The following is a 16359-nucleotide window of genomic DNA, read 5'->3' on the forward strand; positions in this document are numbered from 1 at the left end:
ATAACATTCATCCGAGATCTTCATGCAACACTTTCAGAATCACAGAAACACAGAACAGCTTGGGCTGGAAAGGACCTGAAAGATCATCTGGTTCCAACCTTCGTCTGCAGGCAGGGAGGCCACCCACCAAATCAGGCACTAGATCAGGTTGCCCAAGGCCCCAGCCAACCTGGTCTGATAGCGTTCTCCTTCTGCTCCCATAGAGGGATAGAGCACTCTCCACCCTCACTGTGGTGCTCCCACCTTTCCTCTTCCAGCTGCTAGGATGAGGTATGCAATTTTAGAGGACCAGTTTCTCACTTTTTTAAAATATGAAACCCTATTTGCACCACAGAATGTCAGTTCACTTCCAGTCCAAGCCATGTGTAGCCATAGGTGAGTTGTTTCACATGCTAGCTGGGTTCACTGCTCAGAGAGGAAGAGGGTGATGAAAAGCCATGCCCTCATCAGGCCCTCATAGGTTGCCTGGCCAACATAGTGCCCTTTTATGATGGTGTAATTGCATCAGTGGACAAGGAAAGAGCCACTGACATCATCTATCTGGGCTTCAGTAAGGCCTTTGACATGATCCCCACAACATCCCTCTCTCCAAATTGATGAGCTGTGGATTTGGTGGGTGGACTGTTGGATAGACTTGCACCTGGGTCGAGGCAACCCCCACTACCAGTACCAGCTGGGGGATGTAAGGATAGAGTACTGAAAAGGACCTGGGGTACTGGTGGATGGCAGGATGGACATGAGGCAGCACTGTGCCCTCACAGCCCAGAAAGCCAGCTGTGTCCTGGGCTGCATCAAAAGAAGCATGGCCAGCAGGGCGAGGGAAGTGACCCTACCCCTCTGCTCTGTGCTGTTGAGGCCTCACCTGGAATACTGCATCCAGTTGTGGAATCCTCAGTACAGGAGAGACATGGAGCTGTTAAAGCACACACAGAGGAGGGCCACAAAAATGATCCAAAGGATGGAACACCTCTCCTATGAGGACAGGCTGAGGGAGCTGGGGCTGTTCAGCCTGGAGAAGAGAAGGCTCTGGGGAGACCTGAGAGCAGCCTTTCAGTATTTGAAGGGGGGCTGTAAGAAGGGGACACTCTTTAGCAGGGTCTGTTGTGATAGGACAAAGGGAAATGGATTCAAACTAAAAGAGGGGAGATTTAGACTGGACATAAGGAAAAAGTTTTTTGCAAGGGTGGTGAGGCACTGGCACAGGTTGCCCAGGGAGATGGTGGATGCCCCATCCATGGAGATACCCAAGGTCAGGCTGGACGGGGCTCTGAGCACCTGATGAGCTGTGGGTGTCCCTGTTCACTGCAGGGGAATTGGACTAGGTAACCTTTAAAGGTCCCTTCTGACTCAAATGATTCTATGACTCATCCTGGGGAGATCTTTGTATTCCACTGAGGTATGACGTCCTTTTTCCTTTAGTGATCCCAAAAGACAGACACTGTCACCAATGAGCAGTGACCACCAGCAACATTAGGAGCAGCAAGGCCACAGTCTGCACACAGGCCAGCAAAGCTCATGTGCCCACAGTGTGACAGCACTGTACAGAGCAAGGTGAACTAGAAGAGAGTTGGAAGACATAGGCAACTCTTTTGATCAATTAATGGGGCAAAACTGAGCAAAGGCTTTGACGGCACAAGTCTCGGGGAAGGGAAAGTAAAATAAAACATAGCAGTTTGCTGCTGCTTTTGTTAGATCATTGCTGTGCTACACAGTACTCCCACCAGTGCTAGCCATCAGCAAAACCCATTGGTTTTCACACGAAAGCTGCACAGGAAGGCTGGCAGCTCCCTTTAAACACTAGGTGTTCTCCTCAGACATGTCTAACAGAGCACGAGCTGAGGCTGTGCAGTACCTGCTGTAAAAAAGGACGGTGAGGAGGAGCTGATGTCAGCTGTATCTCCTCCGGGGAACGTTTCTAAGTTCATCATAATGCTCAGCATGTTGCCACTGTCCTGGCTTCCAGCAGAGAGAAGCAGATGGAATTTTGAGACAGAAGGCATTGGTAGTGCTGGAACAACCCACTGAGTTAGCTGCAGATCAAGAAACTCATCGGCAGCCTGCCAAATTCCTCTCAGGCGGCGTATTATTAGCTCCCACACCCTACTGTGCTGACGCTACCTGCTGCAAACGGCCTCCCCTGGCAGGGAGCAGGGGAAGCTGGATGGCAGTGGCTGCCCACAATGGCAGAACAGACCCTGGCACCAGCTGCTGTGCAGATGTTGCCACCCAGAGTCCCATGGCAGCTGCGCCCCTTTCTGGCCCGACCATCCATCCCCACACTGACAGGCTCGCCTACATCTCCTTCAGCCACCTGCAGAACCTCCTAGGAGTACCTCTGTATACCTGCTCATTTTTTTCTTCACGGTTCAGACACACTTAGTTGTCATAGAGGAGCATTTAGTTGTGAAATTGGTACAGTACGATGTTTTGGTTGCCATTCATCACTTTTGCTTTCATATTAAGAACCATCAAGTTCCTATTAATCTGTAGAAGCAATGAGCAAAACCCTGGTTTGATTGCAGGGAGTTTGACACGAGGCGTAGGTTATCACTCCACCATGTGCACATTACTGCAGTTTGCAGCAAGGCGGTCCAGCAGCCTAACAGCTGGTTACTGCATATGGGAGAACAAAGGCAAGCGCTGTTTCAGTTCCAAGCTTGAAACTAGGAGTGAAGGAACTTGAAAAAGCAGCACTTTGCTGCTTCAGGAGAATCAGGAATGTGTAATCATAGCCTCTGTTTACCCAGCTCATGCAGCTGCAGGAGAGCTGAGGCTCCACTGAAAGCAGAGGATGAAGGTTAAACGTTGTTTTACACAGCTGCTTTAGTAGCAGCATAACCCCTTGGATGACCTCTTGGATTTAAGCTAACTTAAAAGACTGACATACTTACTTCCCTGTACAGTACAGAGGCTTACTACGGTATGCCTACAGTGCAAGACTGTCAAGCAAACTGAGCACAGGTGAGACCTGTAGCAAAGTGTTTCTAACCTAAGCTATTTCAGCCCAGCAAGTGGCAATAACCTAGCACCAGGTCAGCTGAAGGTCAGAACACTACTCCAGAAAGAGCAAACTCCTGGCCTCAGCTCCTACTGCTTACTTAGTTGTCACATTTACTCTAAAAACTTTAGTTCAATATTTTCATAAGGCTGAGTAAAAGCTTTGATGGTATCACATGCGTAATGGCCGTATCTCATCTATTCACCATTTTTAACAACACTCTAAAACATGGGTCAGATACCACCTTGCTCTGTGGACAGCCACGTAGTTTCAGCCGCTTTTCTCCTTACATATTTTAACCCTTCTATATGCACGTTGTGCGGAACAAGCAATTGTCAACGTCAGCCATAGAGCCTGTGTCAGATTTTCATTAATAACCTCATATGTTTAAATAGCCAGCAGCTTACAGTAGTTGTAGACTGGAAATAAAATTTGCATATTTGACTTTGCATAGTGCAATGTTAGCCTTGTTGAAAGACATGCAATCCCATGGGAACTTATACTACTGCAGCTGTCAAAACTTTTCCTAATCACAAACGCAGACAGGCTGCTTCCCTACACCACTTCAGTAGTTCAGTAATGATAAGGGTTGAAGAAATGGCTCATATGCTTTGAAAGAGCTCTCCACAACAGGTGAATTTGCTACAGATCAACCAGCACAGGACCAGTTATTTCAATATACTTTTATTTTAAAACAGGTAGGTCACAGAACACTAAGCTTAGCCCATTCTGCCATCCACAAGCTACAAATACTTGTTTGACAGGTGAGGGTCAGTCTTTAGTAGCATGTGAAAAGTGAATAAAAATCCATATAAAACAATATTCAAATAGTTTCCATAGGAACACAGATAAATGTGACCCATCTCCTAGTCATTTTTTGTCGCATTTATGCCAAACCTAAACTTTTAAAAAACACTTAAAAATTCTAGCAAGAATTAAGTTAATGGTCCCCCAAATGCCCTAAATTCAATGACTAAACTTGCAGTTAGTTACTAAGTAATTTATTATTTATACATTAATACTAGCTGAAGCACAAGTTGCTGGATACTCAATTCCACTTTCACAGGCACAGGAGAGGGGCAGACTGGCAACATCCTGCTCCTCCACTTCAGCTAGGAACTCCTGCTCCTTTATCTGTTGCATTAGTTGCCTAGAAAGAAAAACAGCAACAGTCAAAAGAGTATTTCACCACAATATCCTAGAAAAGATGCATGAAATAGTTTGCTTACTGCTACGTAGCTACCAGAACATGAAATCCATGCTTTATAATCCAGACAGTATTACTAGAACAAAACACCAAAGCAGAACAGAGTCTGTGCATGTCATCTGCCGCTGCACAGTCCTTAGAGCAAAAGCCAATATTAAGCTGTTTCACCGTTTCCAAGTAGGATCTGTTACCAGAGATATATATCTCATGACCTCCATTTTTATACTACAGGTTTCATGACTTAGAGGTCATTCCAGAAGGAAAGTCATCGCCCCTTTCCCATGCCATCACATTCTCAGATATCTTGAATTTCCAGTGAGGATAACAGTAGGAATGTAAGGGAGTGGAAGTAACAGTAGGAATTTAAGGCATGGGTAAACCATAACTCCCATCATCCTTAGACACTGTACCAAAACAAGCTCAGAACAGAGTAACTTCAGTTAACTAGTTTTTGGCTACTTATCTTACACTGCACACAATGAAGTTGTGCTTACCACAGGGTTGCCCACATGATATGCACTCTTATCATTTACTCATAGCCTCTTACACATTTCACAGTTAGGTGTGCAGCTGTATTTATGGCTCTATGTATGTAAATTCATATCAAAATGCTTTTGTCTGCGCTGAGAAGACATGCAGCATAACCTCACTAATTTATACCCCCTTCAGGTAAGGGTTAGCATATGACAGCAGAATTTCCTTGTCATAAAGAACAGAACGCTAAGAAGGGGTGGAAAGAACTGTAGCTTTGGACAACAGTTATGCTGGCTTATTTAAGTTCAGTATGCCTCAGCTCAAATATTACATCTTTAACAGAAGTCCAGTGCTGTCTATAGTGACAAAGCCAATTAACACTTCTGCAGAGGCACATTTAGTTTCAGACAAGTCTGGAGTCTTATGGGAAGCCTAAAGCTTCACATGACTTGGGGAATGCTTCAGTTAACTGGAAGTATCACTAAAGGGGAGGAAAAAAGCCAAACAACAATGCAAAGCTTGTTTATTGGAGGCAAGGCTAGTGAAAGAATGGAGAAAACATCCTCTTTTGCAGCTAGAACTCTCCCAGATGCGTTTACAGCAAGTCTCAGAACAACTTGAACCTAGTTAATCATGCTAATACTGCTGCCCAAATACTTTTTACCACTTTTACAGGCACACTTCAGTAGAGATAAGGACTTCCTCTTACATAAGAATCCACTTTTATAGAAGTCCATTAACCTGCTTTGCAGAGAAAGACATCCACAGTACTTTAACTACTGTTTAAAGGTGCAATTTTGCAGTATTCTGGTATTTAAGAAGTAACCTTGCTTTCCTCATCTATTTAAAGGCTTCCTGTGGAGATCCAACAGACTGCAGTAAGCAACAGTCTGGAGCTCAACTTACGCCCACAAACAGCTCTCAAACAGAACATATTGTGAAGCTGCACAATTAAGTTAAGAACTGTTCCTTTATATTCCTACCCCTTACAGTCAGGATTTAGTAGGCTATCAGTTTACAATACAGTATAATATCAAAATGGTGATGGATTTGCCTCGGATCACTGGTCAGAAAAGCTAACTGTAAAGAATCTGAAACTATTTTACGTTGTGCAAGACTGAAAGACAAGCTAGAAATCCAGGTCAGTGAAAGGACTCCTAGCATTTTCTCTTTAAAAGCACTTCTCCTAGAGATAAGTATATTAGAGCAAGAAGTAATTGGTAGTGTTATGACTGTTCTAAAACCATGCAACAACTTTCAGAGGCATTGTTTTCACATAAAAATGTGGTTTTCCAGACAATACAGCAACGCAGCCATGGCACTGTTTGATACAGAACAATCAAAACTGACAAGCTATTCACTACAGTTTCTGTAATGAAAGCACTTGATGGATCAAGTTATTACCATATTTAAATTACTAACCATGCTGGTCTTGACATCACATAATGTATTGTTGGCCTCTGGAATCCGTTGAAAGTAGAAGCTGCTGCAACAGTATAGGCACCCATGTTTTCAAACAGGATCCAGTCACCAACTTGTAACTCTGGCATGTTACAACGCTCAACAATACGATCTAGGCCATCACACGTTGGTCCCCATATGCTGCAGGAGTAGCAGCTGTCATCTGGTTTAGGCCGCTAAAGAGAAGAGTCTGATTAGTTTGACAACCGAAACAGCTTCCAGAAGCAGCATCTGGATTGATGCATGCACAGCACTCTGCCTCTTCCCTATGAGGAGGAAGAACTGATTGCGGGTCCTGCTGCACCCTTGGCTCTGAATTAAGTTCCACTGCACGCCTCCTAAGTTTAATGTCAGATTCTGGCTAAGCAGAGGGAGCAGCGAGCACAAGTGACCTCTATGAGGAAGATTTGTCTTCAGTCAAACTACTAACGTGCAATACTTGTGAACTGCCATACCTTTTGCAGAACTGGTTTAACGTGTGCATGATCATACAAGATGCAATTGAACGATCCATAGACGCCATCATTCACATAATACATAAGTGTTTTGTCATTCACATCATCTTCATCTGGAAGAAGCAGAGACACCAGTAAGAGAGTGCTTGGAAAGAAACATACAGTTAGGCTAGGGGGAAGACCAAGTCTGGATTTACATACCATCAGAACCTGTTTGCTCCTTTAATACAATTTTTTTGGCAATGATATTGACTGCCAGTGTGAATGCTGATGCAACATAGTATCTTCCTGGCTCTGCAATAATAGTTACTTCAGAATCCAAAGGAAAATATTTATCCAGTGCTGGGTTGATTACGCTTGTGATCTAGGAAGGAACACCAGTCGCAAATATTAGTACTTCAGCAGCTACCCAGATGCTCTTTGACTTCATCCCGACATGCATGTCATCCCCTCCATGTTCACAGCAACATACTAGTCAAACACACGGATTAGAATAGACAAGTGCCTTACTATATCTTTGTCTTTGTTATATTTTCAAAGTGTAAGACAATAAAAGCAGACACTTGCAGCTTAAAAATTGAAACATGAACTGTTTGGTCACTTCGGTCTAAGTGAAGTCACCCCCCCCCAGACTCATTAAACCAGCATTAGTGCCCCAAGTGTCAACACCCTTCAACTTCCAATTTCTGGTCTGCTTCTAATTCTGATAATTACACAACATCCTCCACTTTACTGCATCCTAGAGAAGTCATCTCAAAGGATTTTAAGACTACAGAAATCTTTGTCATCATACTGGAAATCGTTGCCTTCACAGCTACTGCCAAGTTATCAGTGATTAAGCTGCCTCTAACTGCTGCATGACTGCCTCATGCCATGGAGCCCACTCACAGCATCATTTGCTCTTGATCTTTCATATAAAGCCAGTACTACACTAGGAAAAGCTGGCTTTCATTAACAGGTATAACGAGTGAGACAACATTAGCCCATATTATTAGCAGATAATTCACTCTGTGGGACTTATTTGATGTCTCCTTGTGTAAATACATAACATCATTTAACATCACTTTAGACTGGTAGGTGTTCTGACAACACTGCTCTGTGTTAAAGTCCTCTTAACACTAAGCCATCTTCTCTTCTGAAAGTAGGTATTTCTATGAAAGCAGACTAGAGAAGTGATCAAACAAAAACCCACACACTCAAATACTAGTTATACACCAGATTAGATACTGATCTGTTTGCTACACCACTGCTCAAAGCCACTCAGAAACACTGTATGGATTCAGGGTTTTCTCATCTTATGTGGGAGCAGCACCAATTCAGAACACCTCAAGTAGATAATCAACTGAAAGAAGTTAATGCCAGTGAAAATCAAGTCTGCAATTAAAACCTGTTTCGCAAGTTTGATATCCCTGCACGTTTATGCACTCATTTAGCTCTATCTTGTGAGACAGACTGATTCTCAGTTTCCAAATACAGTCTCCTCTTTTCTTCTAAATTCCATTTCTGACCAGACTTTCCCTTATGAATGTGTCTATGCCACGAGAAGAGTTAGATTTCAATACAGTTCAATGTCCAGAAAGACTCCACAACCCAGGAAGTTCTTAGCAAAGTTATACCTCTTCAAATTTAAGCTTGACGTCTTCAGAGCCGGGGAAGCCACCACCAATGTCAAGCAGATACATATTGAAGCCAAGTTCAGCCTGAAGTGAAATTAAGTGGAATAGCATTAAGAAAAGCTTTTAGTTTATCATTTTATTTAAAAACAAATAAATCAACAAGCCATTCTATTAAGATTTGAGAACAGAGCTAATTCACTGTGTTCTTGTAATAGTCATCTCAGTTTGAGCTGCTGATTTTACTGCAAAATTGCTAAAGTGAGCCACTAAGACCTCAAAAACACTAACATGAAATGAGCGACTTCAACTTTTAACCCCGTAACAGTTTTACAATTGATTCAGCTTTGCCACAACGGTTAAACAGTAGTTCCAGATTACATAGAATTCTACTACTTACTCCCATATCAAACACACAGCGGGCATCGGAAATAGCCTGCACAAAGGTCTCTGGGTCTGTACATCCACTTCCAACATGGAAACTAGGAAGAGATACAAAATATCAGATGGTCTTCAGTAAGTCACCATACACAAAGGCATACCTATTGCCAGCTACATCACTTAAATCTTACATCGTATGGCTGCATTTAGAAATTGAACTCACCTAACTCCAACAATGGCAAGGTCCAGCTCTTTCGCACGCTCCAGAAGAAGCCTGCTTGTCTTAAGAGTAGCTCCGAATTTAACACTGAGACGACAAACTGCTTTGGAGTCATCAGTTGTGATACGCAACACTAACCTGGAAATAGGGAAGAAACCAAGTTCTAGCATAAGACATCACTATCAGAAAGGTATGATTTTAGAATGAGATAATGATGCAAGAGTTATAAAACAACTAGGATAACTTACTTGGCTTTTGGATGGGCCCTTGCAATTTTCATTAGTTCTACTTCACTATCAAATGTCATCATCTGTACACCACTGCTAGCAGCATGTTTGATTTGAGATAGTTGTTTGCAGGGATTTGCATATATAATTCGCTCAGGAGGTACACCAACACTCTGAACCAGCTGTATTTCCGTCTAGAGAGAACAGGTTACATTAAGGATTTTATTATTTCCAGATGAACGACCAAATTAATCAGAACAAAAGCAACAGTGCGTACTTTTATGCTTAACTGTATACAAACACTTCCCAGCTGAGCATATACCAACATCACAGACCAGAACACAGACAAGGTCTTACCTTACTGGCACAATCAAATCCTGCACCAAGAACAGCAAGAGTCTTCACTACAGCTTCACTGTCATTGCATTTGACAGCGTAGAAGGGGGTTACTCGAGGAAGGGCTTTATGCCACCGCACGTGCTTCTTCACAATATCCCCGAGGTCAGCAACATAGAAGGCATCTTTATCATCCTAGAGCAAACACACATATTGAAGTTACAAACCAGAGATAACAGAATAAGTTTGGTCAGCATTTGAGGAGAGGGTTGCCTTGCAGAAAATCACAGAGGCAAGTTGTTCCATTAGTTTATAAACTTGCAGTGACATGAAATGCAATCATTTTATCGCCATACTTACAGAAGATGACACTTCATTTATTTTTTGGTCAAGGATATCCTTGGCAGTAAAGCCCTCATCAAGGAAGGTGAATTCAAGTTGTTCTTTGCTGAAGCTACCCATGATTCCTGACATTTCAGGTTTATGTGGAAGGACTTGAATGCAAGCTGTTGATTAAAAAAAAAAAGAAAACCACAAACAAATGTTATTTCATTTGAAGTCATACGGTTCACATTCAGTGTTTCAAATTCATGCAGTCATTACATGGTGGTCATATAATTGATAGTTATGATTCCTATAGTGGTTACTGACAACCTTTATTAAACAAGTGACACATTAGGTTTAATCAGAACCAACAAGACACACTATAAAGTAGCCTCACCAGATTGAGGGCAAGTTATTTTCTGTTCAGCAAGTGAATGACACACTGAATCCATCAAAAATCCTATCTATTTACTAGTTGAGTCCATGAATTTTCCACCATCTTTTCCTTTGCCTCCACACTGGAGTTACTGTTAGTTACGGCTAGTGCTGGTGTCAACACAATTACCCCTTTTCTTAAGCACTATGCTAGCTCACCAGCTCCTGGGAGAAAAGTTGACACGTTGTCACTGACACAATCAGAGCACATTGCCTCTGAGCAGTAACAGCTCTCAGTAATTCAAATAAGATGGAATATCTGGCTCTATCAGTGGTTAGGGCTTCCCTGTTCTGTGCACAGCCTCCATGTTACACAAGAAGAAAACTTTAGCTGTCAGGAGCAGCACATACACACTACAACAACAGTTCCTGACTGTGGTATGTATGCATACATTAAATCTTGTGACTAATTCCAAATAACACTTTATAACAGATCTCCAAAGCCAACTAGAAGGCTGACCCTGAGAACCAGAACCAAAAAACAAAAGCACCCAAAACCTGAGTCCAGGGCAAGTTACAGAGGTCACTCTAACCCGGGAGCCAAACAGAGAGAGGCAGCCTGCTCAAACCATGAACTGAAGCAGACTGTGTGCGCTGCTTTTTAAAGACCTCAGCACTGCAAGGTTGCAAGTGAGTCATAGGGAAGATACGGTTTCATGTAACCCCATCCAGCCCTCGGCCTTCCCTCAGCACTTTTTCCACTTTATCTAGTCACGCAGATTAGACCGAAGATTTTCTCAGCTCTAAGTTATTCAGTAACCCTTAGATACACGACTGCTCGCCATTTACAAAAGCACGTTACATTTTACAGCTTTTTTTTTTTTTTTTTTTTTAAGTTAGCAATGTTTTAAGACAGCTCATTCCGCACACCGCGTGCGCTCTTACACTTCAGCCCCTCAACAACTTGCCTTAGTGATTACCGACCTCTCAGCTTCGAGAGACACGCGTCACCGGAACTGCTGCTATCAGGGTCTACCTCGCATTACTCGACCGTTTCTCACTCATCAGACAAACCAGATTAGGGATTCGACCGAGCCTAAGCTTTAACGAAGGAAAACCCGGCAGCCCGACCCGCAGAGCGCTCCGTCCCGCAGCGCCCGGCCGCGGCCGAGTGACGCCCGCGGTCCCCGCGCTCCGTGACCCGGCGGCGCCGCTCACCCCCCGCAGGCCCCGCTCCGCGCCCGGGGCCCGCCGCGCACCTGTCTCCGCCACGCCGCCAACGTGGCCCCGAGCCGGGGATTCCCCGGGAGGAAGGAGGCGGAGGGAGGCCCCGTGCCCGGCGGCGGCAGCCGGCTCCCCGCCCGGCCCGTTGGCAGCGGCCCCGCAGACACGTGGCTCCGCGCCGGCCGGCTTCCGCCCCGCTCCCCTCCCTTCCCCTCTCCTCTCCTCACCTCGGGCGGCCGCCGTCAGAGCCCTCCGGGTGCCCTGGCCCCGGCCTCCTCGGAACCGGGCGGTGCGGAGAGGGCCGGGAGGCGCCCTGCCGCCGGAGGGGAGCGGCCGCGCGGGACTGCGGGCGGAACGGGCGCCGCGGCTGACAAAGCTTCGCCACCGCCGCGGCGCTCCTATTTATAGGGCAGCCGGCGTCGCTATGGCGACGCACCAGCTCAAACCAGCCCCGATCGGCTGGGACCGGGCAGGGATCGCGGCCAGCGCTATTGTGACGTCATCGGAGAGCACGCTCGCGGTGGCCCCGCCCACCGCCCGTACCGCCCCGCCCCGCCCCGCCCCGCCCCTCCCACCGCGGGTGCGCTGAGCGCGTCGGGTCTCTGCGCAGAGGCCGCCGCGGGGACGCGGGCTCGCAGGGGGCACGAGTACTCCGGCGCAGGCTGGGGAAGTTTCTGTGCATCACAGCAAAGCAAATCGTGCGGGAGCCACATCTGCCTGTCCGCAGAACGCTGCTGTCCCCCGCCTCGCTTCACCTTTAGGTGAAACTGAGGGGTTTGCTATGTCCCAGCCATCTAGCCAGGACACAGCGGGGCCTGCGGGCGGGGCTGCACAGATGCAGTTCTGCCGAGGTGTGGAAAAGCGGGAAGCCATCCAGAGGGGAAGGCGAGGGGCTGTGTCCCCCCAGCAGGAGGGCAGCCGCTGGGGGAAAGTGGGGACCTGCCGCCCTCAGCCACCCTCATGGTGGGGACCTCACCACCGCTCTCGTGGTGGGGACCCACTTCCCACAGCCACTATCGCGGTGCTCCTGCTCTTGGCCGCCCTCGTGGTGGGGACCTGCTGCCCACAGCCACTGTCACAGTGTGGACCTTCTTCCTCAGCCACTGTCATGGCGAGGACCCGCCACGTCAGCCTCCCTCATGTCAGGGCCAGGGGCAGGAGGGATGTCCAGATCGTGGTGTCCTGGTCAGGCCTGGATGTGACTGTAGACCCAGGAGCGGGCCCCGGTGCCCCTGCAGCTCCCTTCATGGCTACATCCACCTCATGTGAAGCAGCTGCGTGGGCCAAAGATGCTTTCCAGAAGAGGGCACTGGAAAAGCACGCGTTGTCAGGAGGCTGAGCCACATCTTCCTGGTGCTCCCCTCCCTGGTGCTCCCTTCCTCGCCTGCTGCCCACACAGAGCTCTGGCTGCCGTGTGGGGACAGGACTCAGGAGAGCACACTAGCTGCTGTCTTCTACATGTGTTTGTCCTGTACCCTGCATAGCAGTAACCCCACCGGTGTCCATTTCCACCTGTGTCAGGTGCAGACCTGCTATGAATTGTCTCTGCCGTTCGAAGAATGCCATGAGAGAAAACAATACCCTTCCAGAATTCATTTTGCCACTTTTTTTATTACACACTTCCTGGGCATCTGAATGCAGCTCCTTAACCCTTGGCTGGTGCAAATGCTCTGCGGCTGGGCTTTGAGTCAGAGCAGCAAACTGTAACAGCTCCTTGCAGTGGCAAGGCCAAACGAGGTTGAGTGACCAAAAACCTTGCAAAGCTGGAGAGGTGTTGATGGTTCTGCTTCGCAAGTTGCCTTGGTGAGGTAGCCCTGTGGGCTCCAAACGAGTCACCCACAGACATACGAAGCACATAACTCTGACATTATAGCAAATATTTTGTGTCTGAGGTGTTTGCAGTCTTAATGTTTACAGACTAGAGATTAGAAACAATGAAAAAATCCAGCACTCACACACATCATGGAACAGACAGTACTGCAGTACCTCTGTTGACCTCAGTATGATCTCAGCCCTCACCAGAGGACCAGGCCATGAGCCTCGGCTCCAGTATTTGCTACATATAACACAAGGATTCTGCCTCTATTTGATAGGCAACGTATCATGGCAACATGGGCTTTCTAAGTACTTTGTGTTCTGATGGACCCATCTCATCTTGCTGTCACTGAAGACAATGGCAAAATTCATTGGGAGCCAGGAGGAATGAGAGTAGTTCTGATAAGTGCTTGAGCACTACCTTGAATGTCAGCCTGCTCTGTGGAATTGGGAGAGAAAACCATGGAGGTGACAGGTGGACTTTGTGTGCCCAGCCAGGTGCTTGTACCGGCCAGTGAGGGGGAATGGCCACTTCTGCAGCACAGCCCTCAGAATATGGAGCTCGTTGCTTGTAGGAGGAATCGATAACGTGAAGTGTAGAATGGGATATGCTGGATAATGCATCAAGTCTCTGTCAGACTGTTTGGAAGAAAAGAGAGGCAGGGACAAAATTCAGAAGATTATAAATTCTGGAAGTGTTAAACTTGACCAATGTCCATTCCCTTCTAAGACAATAGGAGGTATATGCTGTAGTCAGCAGTTTCCCAAACTATGAGAACTTCTGAAGGTTTCCATGTCAGGGGGAGGGAATAATGCAGGATCTGGTCAGACCTTTCATTTCTGGAAAGGCTTTCTCACAACAGGAGCATTGTGAGGCTACACATCAAGGGGTAAAAGATTGAGGAGATGGTGTGTTGGCTTCTTACCTTCAGTCCATCTTCAGGGAGATGTAAGAATTGCAGCCTCACCTACACAATGCCCACAGAGGCACTTTACATCTTTCCCAGTGTCATTAACTGCACATGGCAGTGAAACAACATCTCCTCCCAGTTGAAAGCCCCACATTTTGGGTCATGATTGCAGTTTAATCCAGGATTGTTTTACTCTGGGGGAAGAGATGTTGTGATGCAAAGTGCCACACACAGCCCAGCAGCTCTGCCTTTGGTCTGTCCTTCAAGTGTGGCTGGTGAGTGAGACAGATGGATGGCATTCCATGCTGGGGAGGGTCAAAGCTCAGCCCTTGGAACTCAGAATTAGGTGATTTGCTCAGTCCTTTCCTTAGCAAGATGGATGTAACTCCTGGCAGCGGCAGCTTTATGGATTGAGGACAGAACTCATTTATCTCAATGCGAAGCCTGAAGGGTCACAATGGTGTTTTCGTTTTGCAGACACGCTCAGTGTTGCGGTTGTCCCATGCACGGGACCTGTCTGAAGTGAAAGGGAGCTCTGTGCACAAAGTGTTAGAGCAGAAGGAAGGATAAGGGCCTCAGAGGTACATTTTCATCATAATGGTTGAAGATTTACGTGTATAACTACGCAACTTAGGGTGAGACTGTGCCTCTAAGGCAAAACACATGAGCTCATATTAGAAAGTTATCATTATAATAACAATTTGCATTTCTATAGAACCTTTGATCTTAGGATCTCAAAGTGCTTAACAAACACAAATTAATTAATCCTCACAACTCTCCTGCAAGGTAGACATGTATTATGGAGAGACGCTAGCAGCTAGCTTTCCATTATAAGTAAGTCTCATTTTAACTACCTCCTAACTTTGCCAAAACTAAACCAATACATACAAAAATTTCACAAGCATGATCTTGTCTCCTTGGGTAGGAGCTTTTTAGAAATTCTGGGGCAAATAGGATAAGATAATTTAAGATAAGTAGGTTAAATGGGGAGACCAAGAATATATCCCTGAATGAACTAATGCACATACTCCAGCAGTCCAGAGGGGAGGGAAATGCAGAATTTGGGATAGACACTCGCTTCTCCATAATTTGACAGCATGGAGATTCCAAGGTGGTAAATGGTTATTCATTACCTGCAATGCTAGTTATTAAATCAGTGAGCTAGATGAGTGCAGGAGGTGGCCTGCTTTTCTAAACAGAATGGTACCTCTCCAGGAGCTGCTTTTAGCTACAAATATAAAATCACTGAGAAACATGTATTACCTCCCTCATGGAGCTACTCCTTAACATAGAGGAAGAAGCCAGGTGAGCAGACACAGCATCCCAAGATCACCTCCAGGGAGAGCTCAAGCCTGGCAGTACATTTGCATGAGGGATGGAGAGCGAGAATGCATTCTTCCCCAAGAAACAATTCCTGCCAAAAACCTAAAAATAAAACTAGCCCAGGAAAAAACATCTCTGGCTACTCAGAGCTACCCAGACCCGGGGCCCGGGTGTGGAGAAGCAAGCAGGAGCCTTTCATGCTCCCAGCCTCCTGACACAGGTGGTGTAGGTGGACAGCGGGGTGGAGACTCGTCCCTTGGCCATGCAGTGGGGTTAGAAGTCTGTTCCTGCAGGTTTCTGCCAATAGCAAATTGCTGCCACTCCCAGGAGGAAGGAGGAGGACAAGGGATTATGACTCAGGTGTCTTTAGGGTGGTACACCCTCCAGGGACTCTTAGTGAGCTGGTGGAGCCTTTGCCCTGGGCTCAGCCCTGATCAGCATCCAGCCCCCGCAGAAGAAATGGGTGCAGAGCAAAGGCTGTTCCTATTGCTCTGCTTATCAGCTGCAGGCTTGAAGCAGCCTCTAGACTGGAGGCAGTGACTCAGAGCCCACTGCAAGGGACAAAGTTGATGTTCTGCACCAGGACAGCAGGTATTCACATTACAGGGATGCAGCTTTGTCCCACCACGCACTGCTGCTTGGCTTGGACAGTGTGAGCTTTGAGTGACTTGCTTAAAGTCGTGCTTAAAAAAATAAAGCAAAGTCCAAAAATGACTCACAAAGGTTTTGTAACATCTCTGTTAATGAGCTGGTGGTTGGAGTGTTTTTCAAGGGTGGTTAGTATATACAGCAGATAGCATGTGCAGCACTGAAAACATTGTTCATCTTGGGTATGAAGTCATCCGGGAGATCCAGCAGGAACTGACTATTAACAAAAAAGGAGATTTTATTCAAAATGGAGGGCCAGGGAAATTCTGCTCCCAGCACAGAGACCGTTGGATGAAGACAAAAAGAAAAATCCTTTTCACGAAAGCTGTCAAAGCCTAAAATAAAAAGGAAAGAGGGTGGTAGAAAG

At 46.3% G+C, this 16359-nt stretch overlaps 1 protein-coding gene across 2 annotated transcripts; it reads right to left on the bottom strand.

Moving 5' to 3' along the window:
* ODC1 (ornithine decarboxylase 1) lies at positions 3674-11685 on the bottom strand. Of its 2 annotated transcripts, none has more exons than XM_021390001.1 (11): positions 11523-11685; positions 9733-9878; positions 9394-9567; positions 9058-9230; positions 8813-8947; positions 8609-8690; positions 8212-8295; positions 6797-6959; positions 6596-6708; positions 6102-6316; positions 3674-4148 (listed from the first exon to the last, which is right to left on the bottom strand). In XM_021390001.1, exons 2-11 carry the CDS (start codon positions 9844-9846, stop codon positions 4007-4009), a joined length of 1395 nt encoding a protein of 464 aa, XP_021245676.1. In that variant the 5' UTR covers positions 9847-9878; positions 11523-11685; the 3' UTR covers positions 3674-4006. The 2 variants fall into 2 exon arrangements, with proteins under 2 accessions (XP_021245676.1, XP_021245677.1); XM_021390002.1 differs by lacking the exon at positions 11523-11685 and adding an exon at positions 11331-11476.

This window comes from Numida meleagris, chromosome 3 (assembly GCF_002078875.1).
Source record: "Numida meleagris isolate 19003 breed g44 Domestic line chromosome 3, NumMel1.0, whole genome shotgun sequence".
Taxonomy (NCBI): Eukaryota; Metazoa; Chordata; class Aves; order Galliformes; family Numididae; genus Numida; species Numida meleagris.

Bases quoted from the DNA above. Each gene is read 5' to 3' on its own strand.
- ODC1 (XM_021390001.1), bottom strand. From the start codon at position 9,846: ATGTCAGGAATCATGGGTAGCTTCAGCAAAGAACAACTTGAATTCACC. The intron at 9,568-9,732 runs GTAAGTATGGCG...TGTTTGCTCTAG, and splicing joins TAAATGAAGTGTCATCTTCT to GATGATAAAGATGCCTTCTA. The intron at 4,149-6,101 runs GTTAGTAATTTA...TTTTCTTTCTAG, and splicing joins GTGATGTCAAGACCAGCATG to GCAACTAATGCAACAGATAA.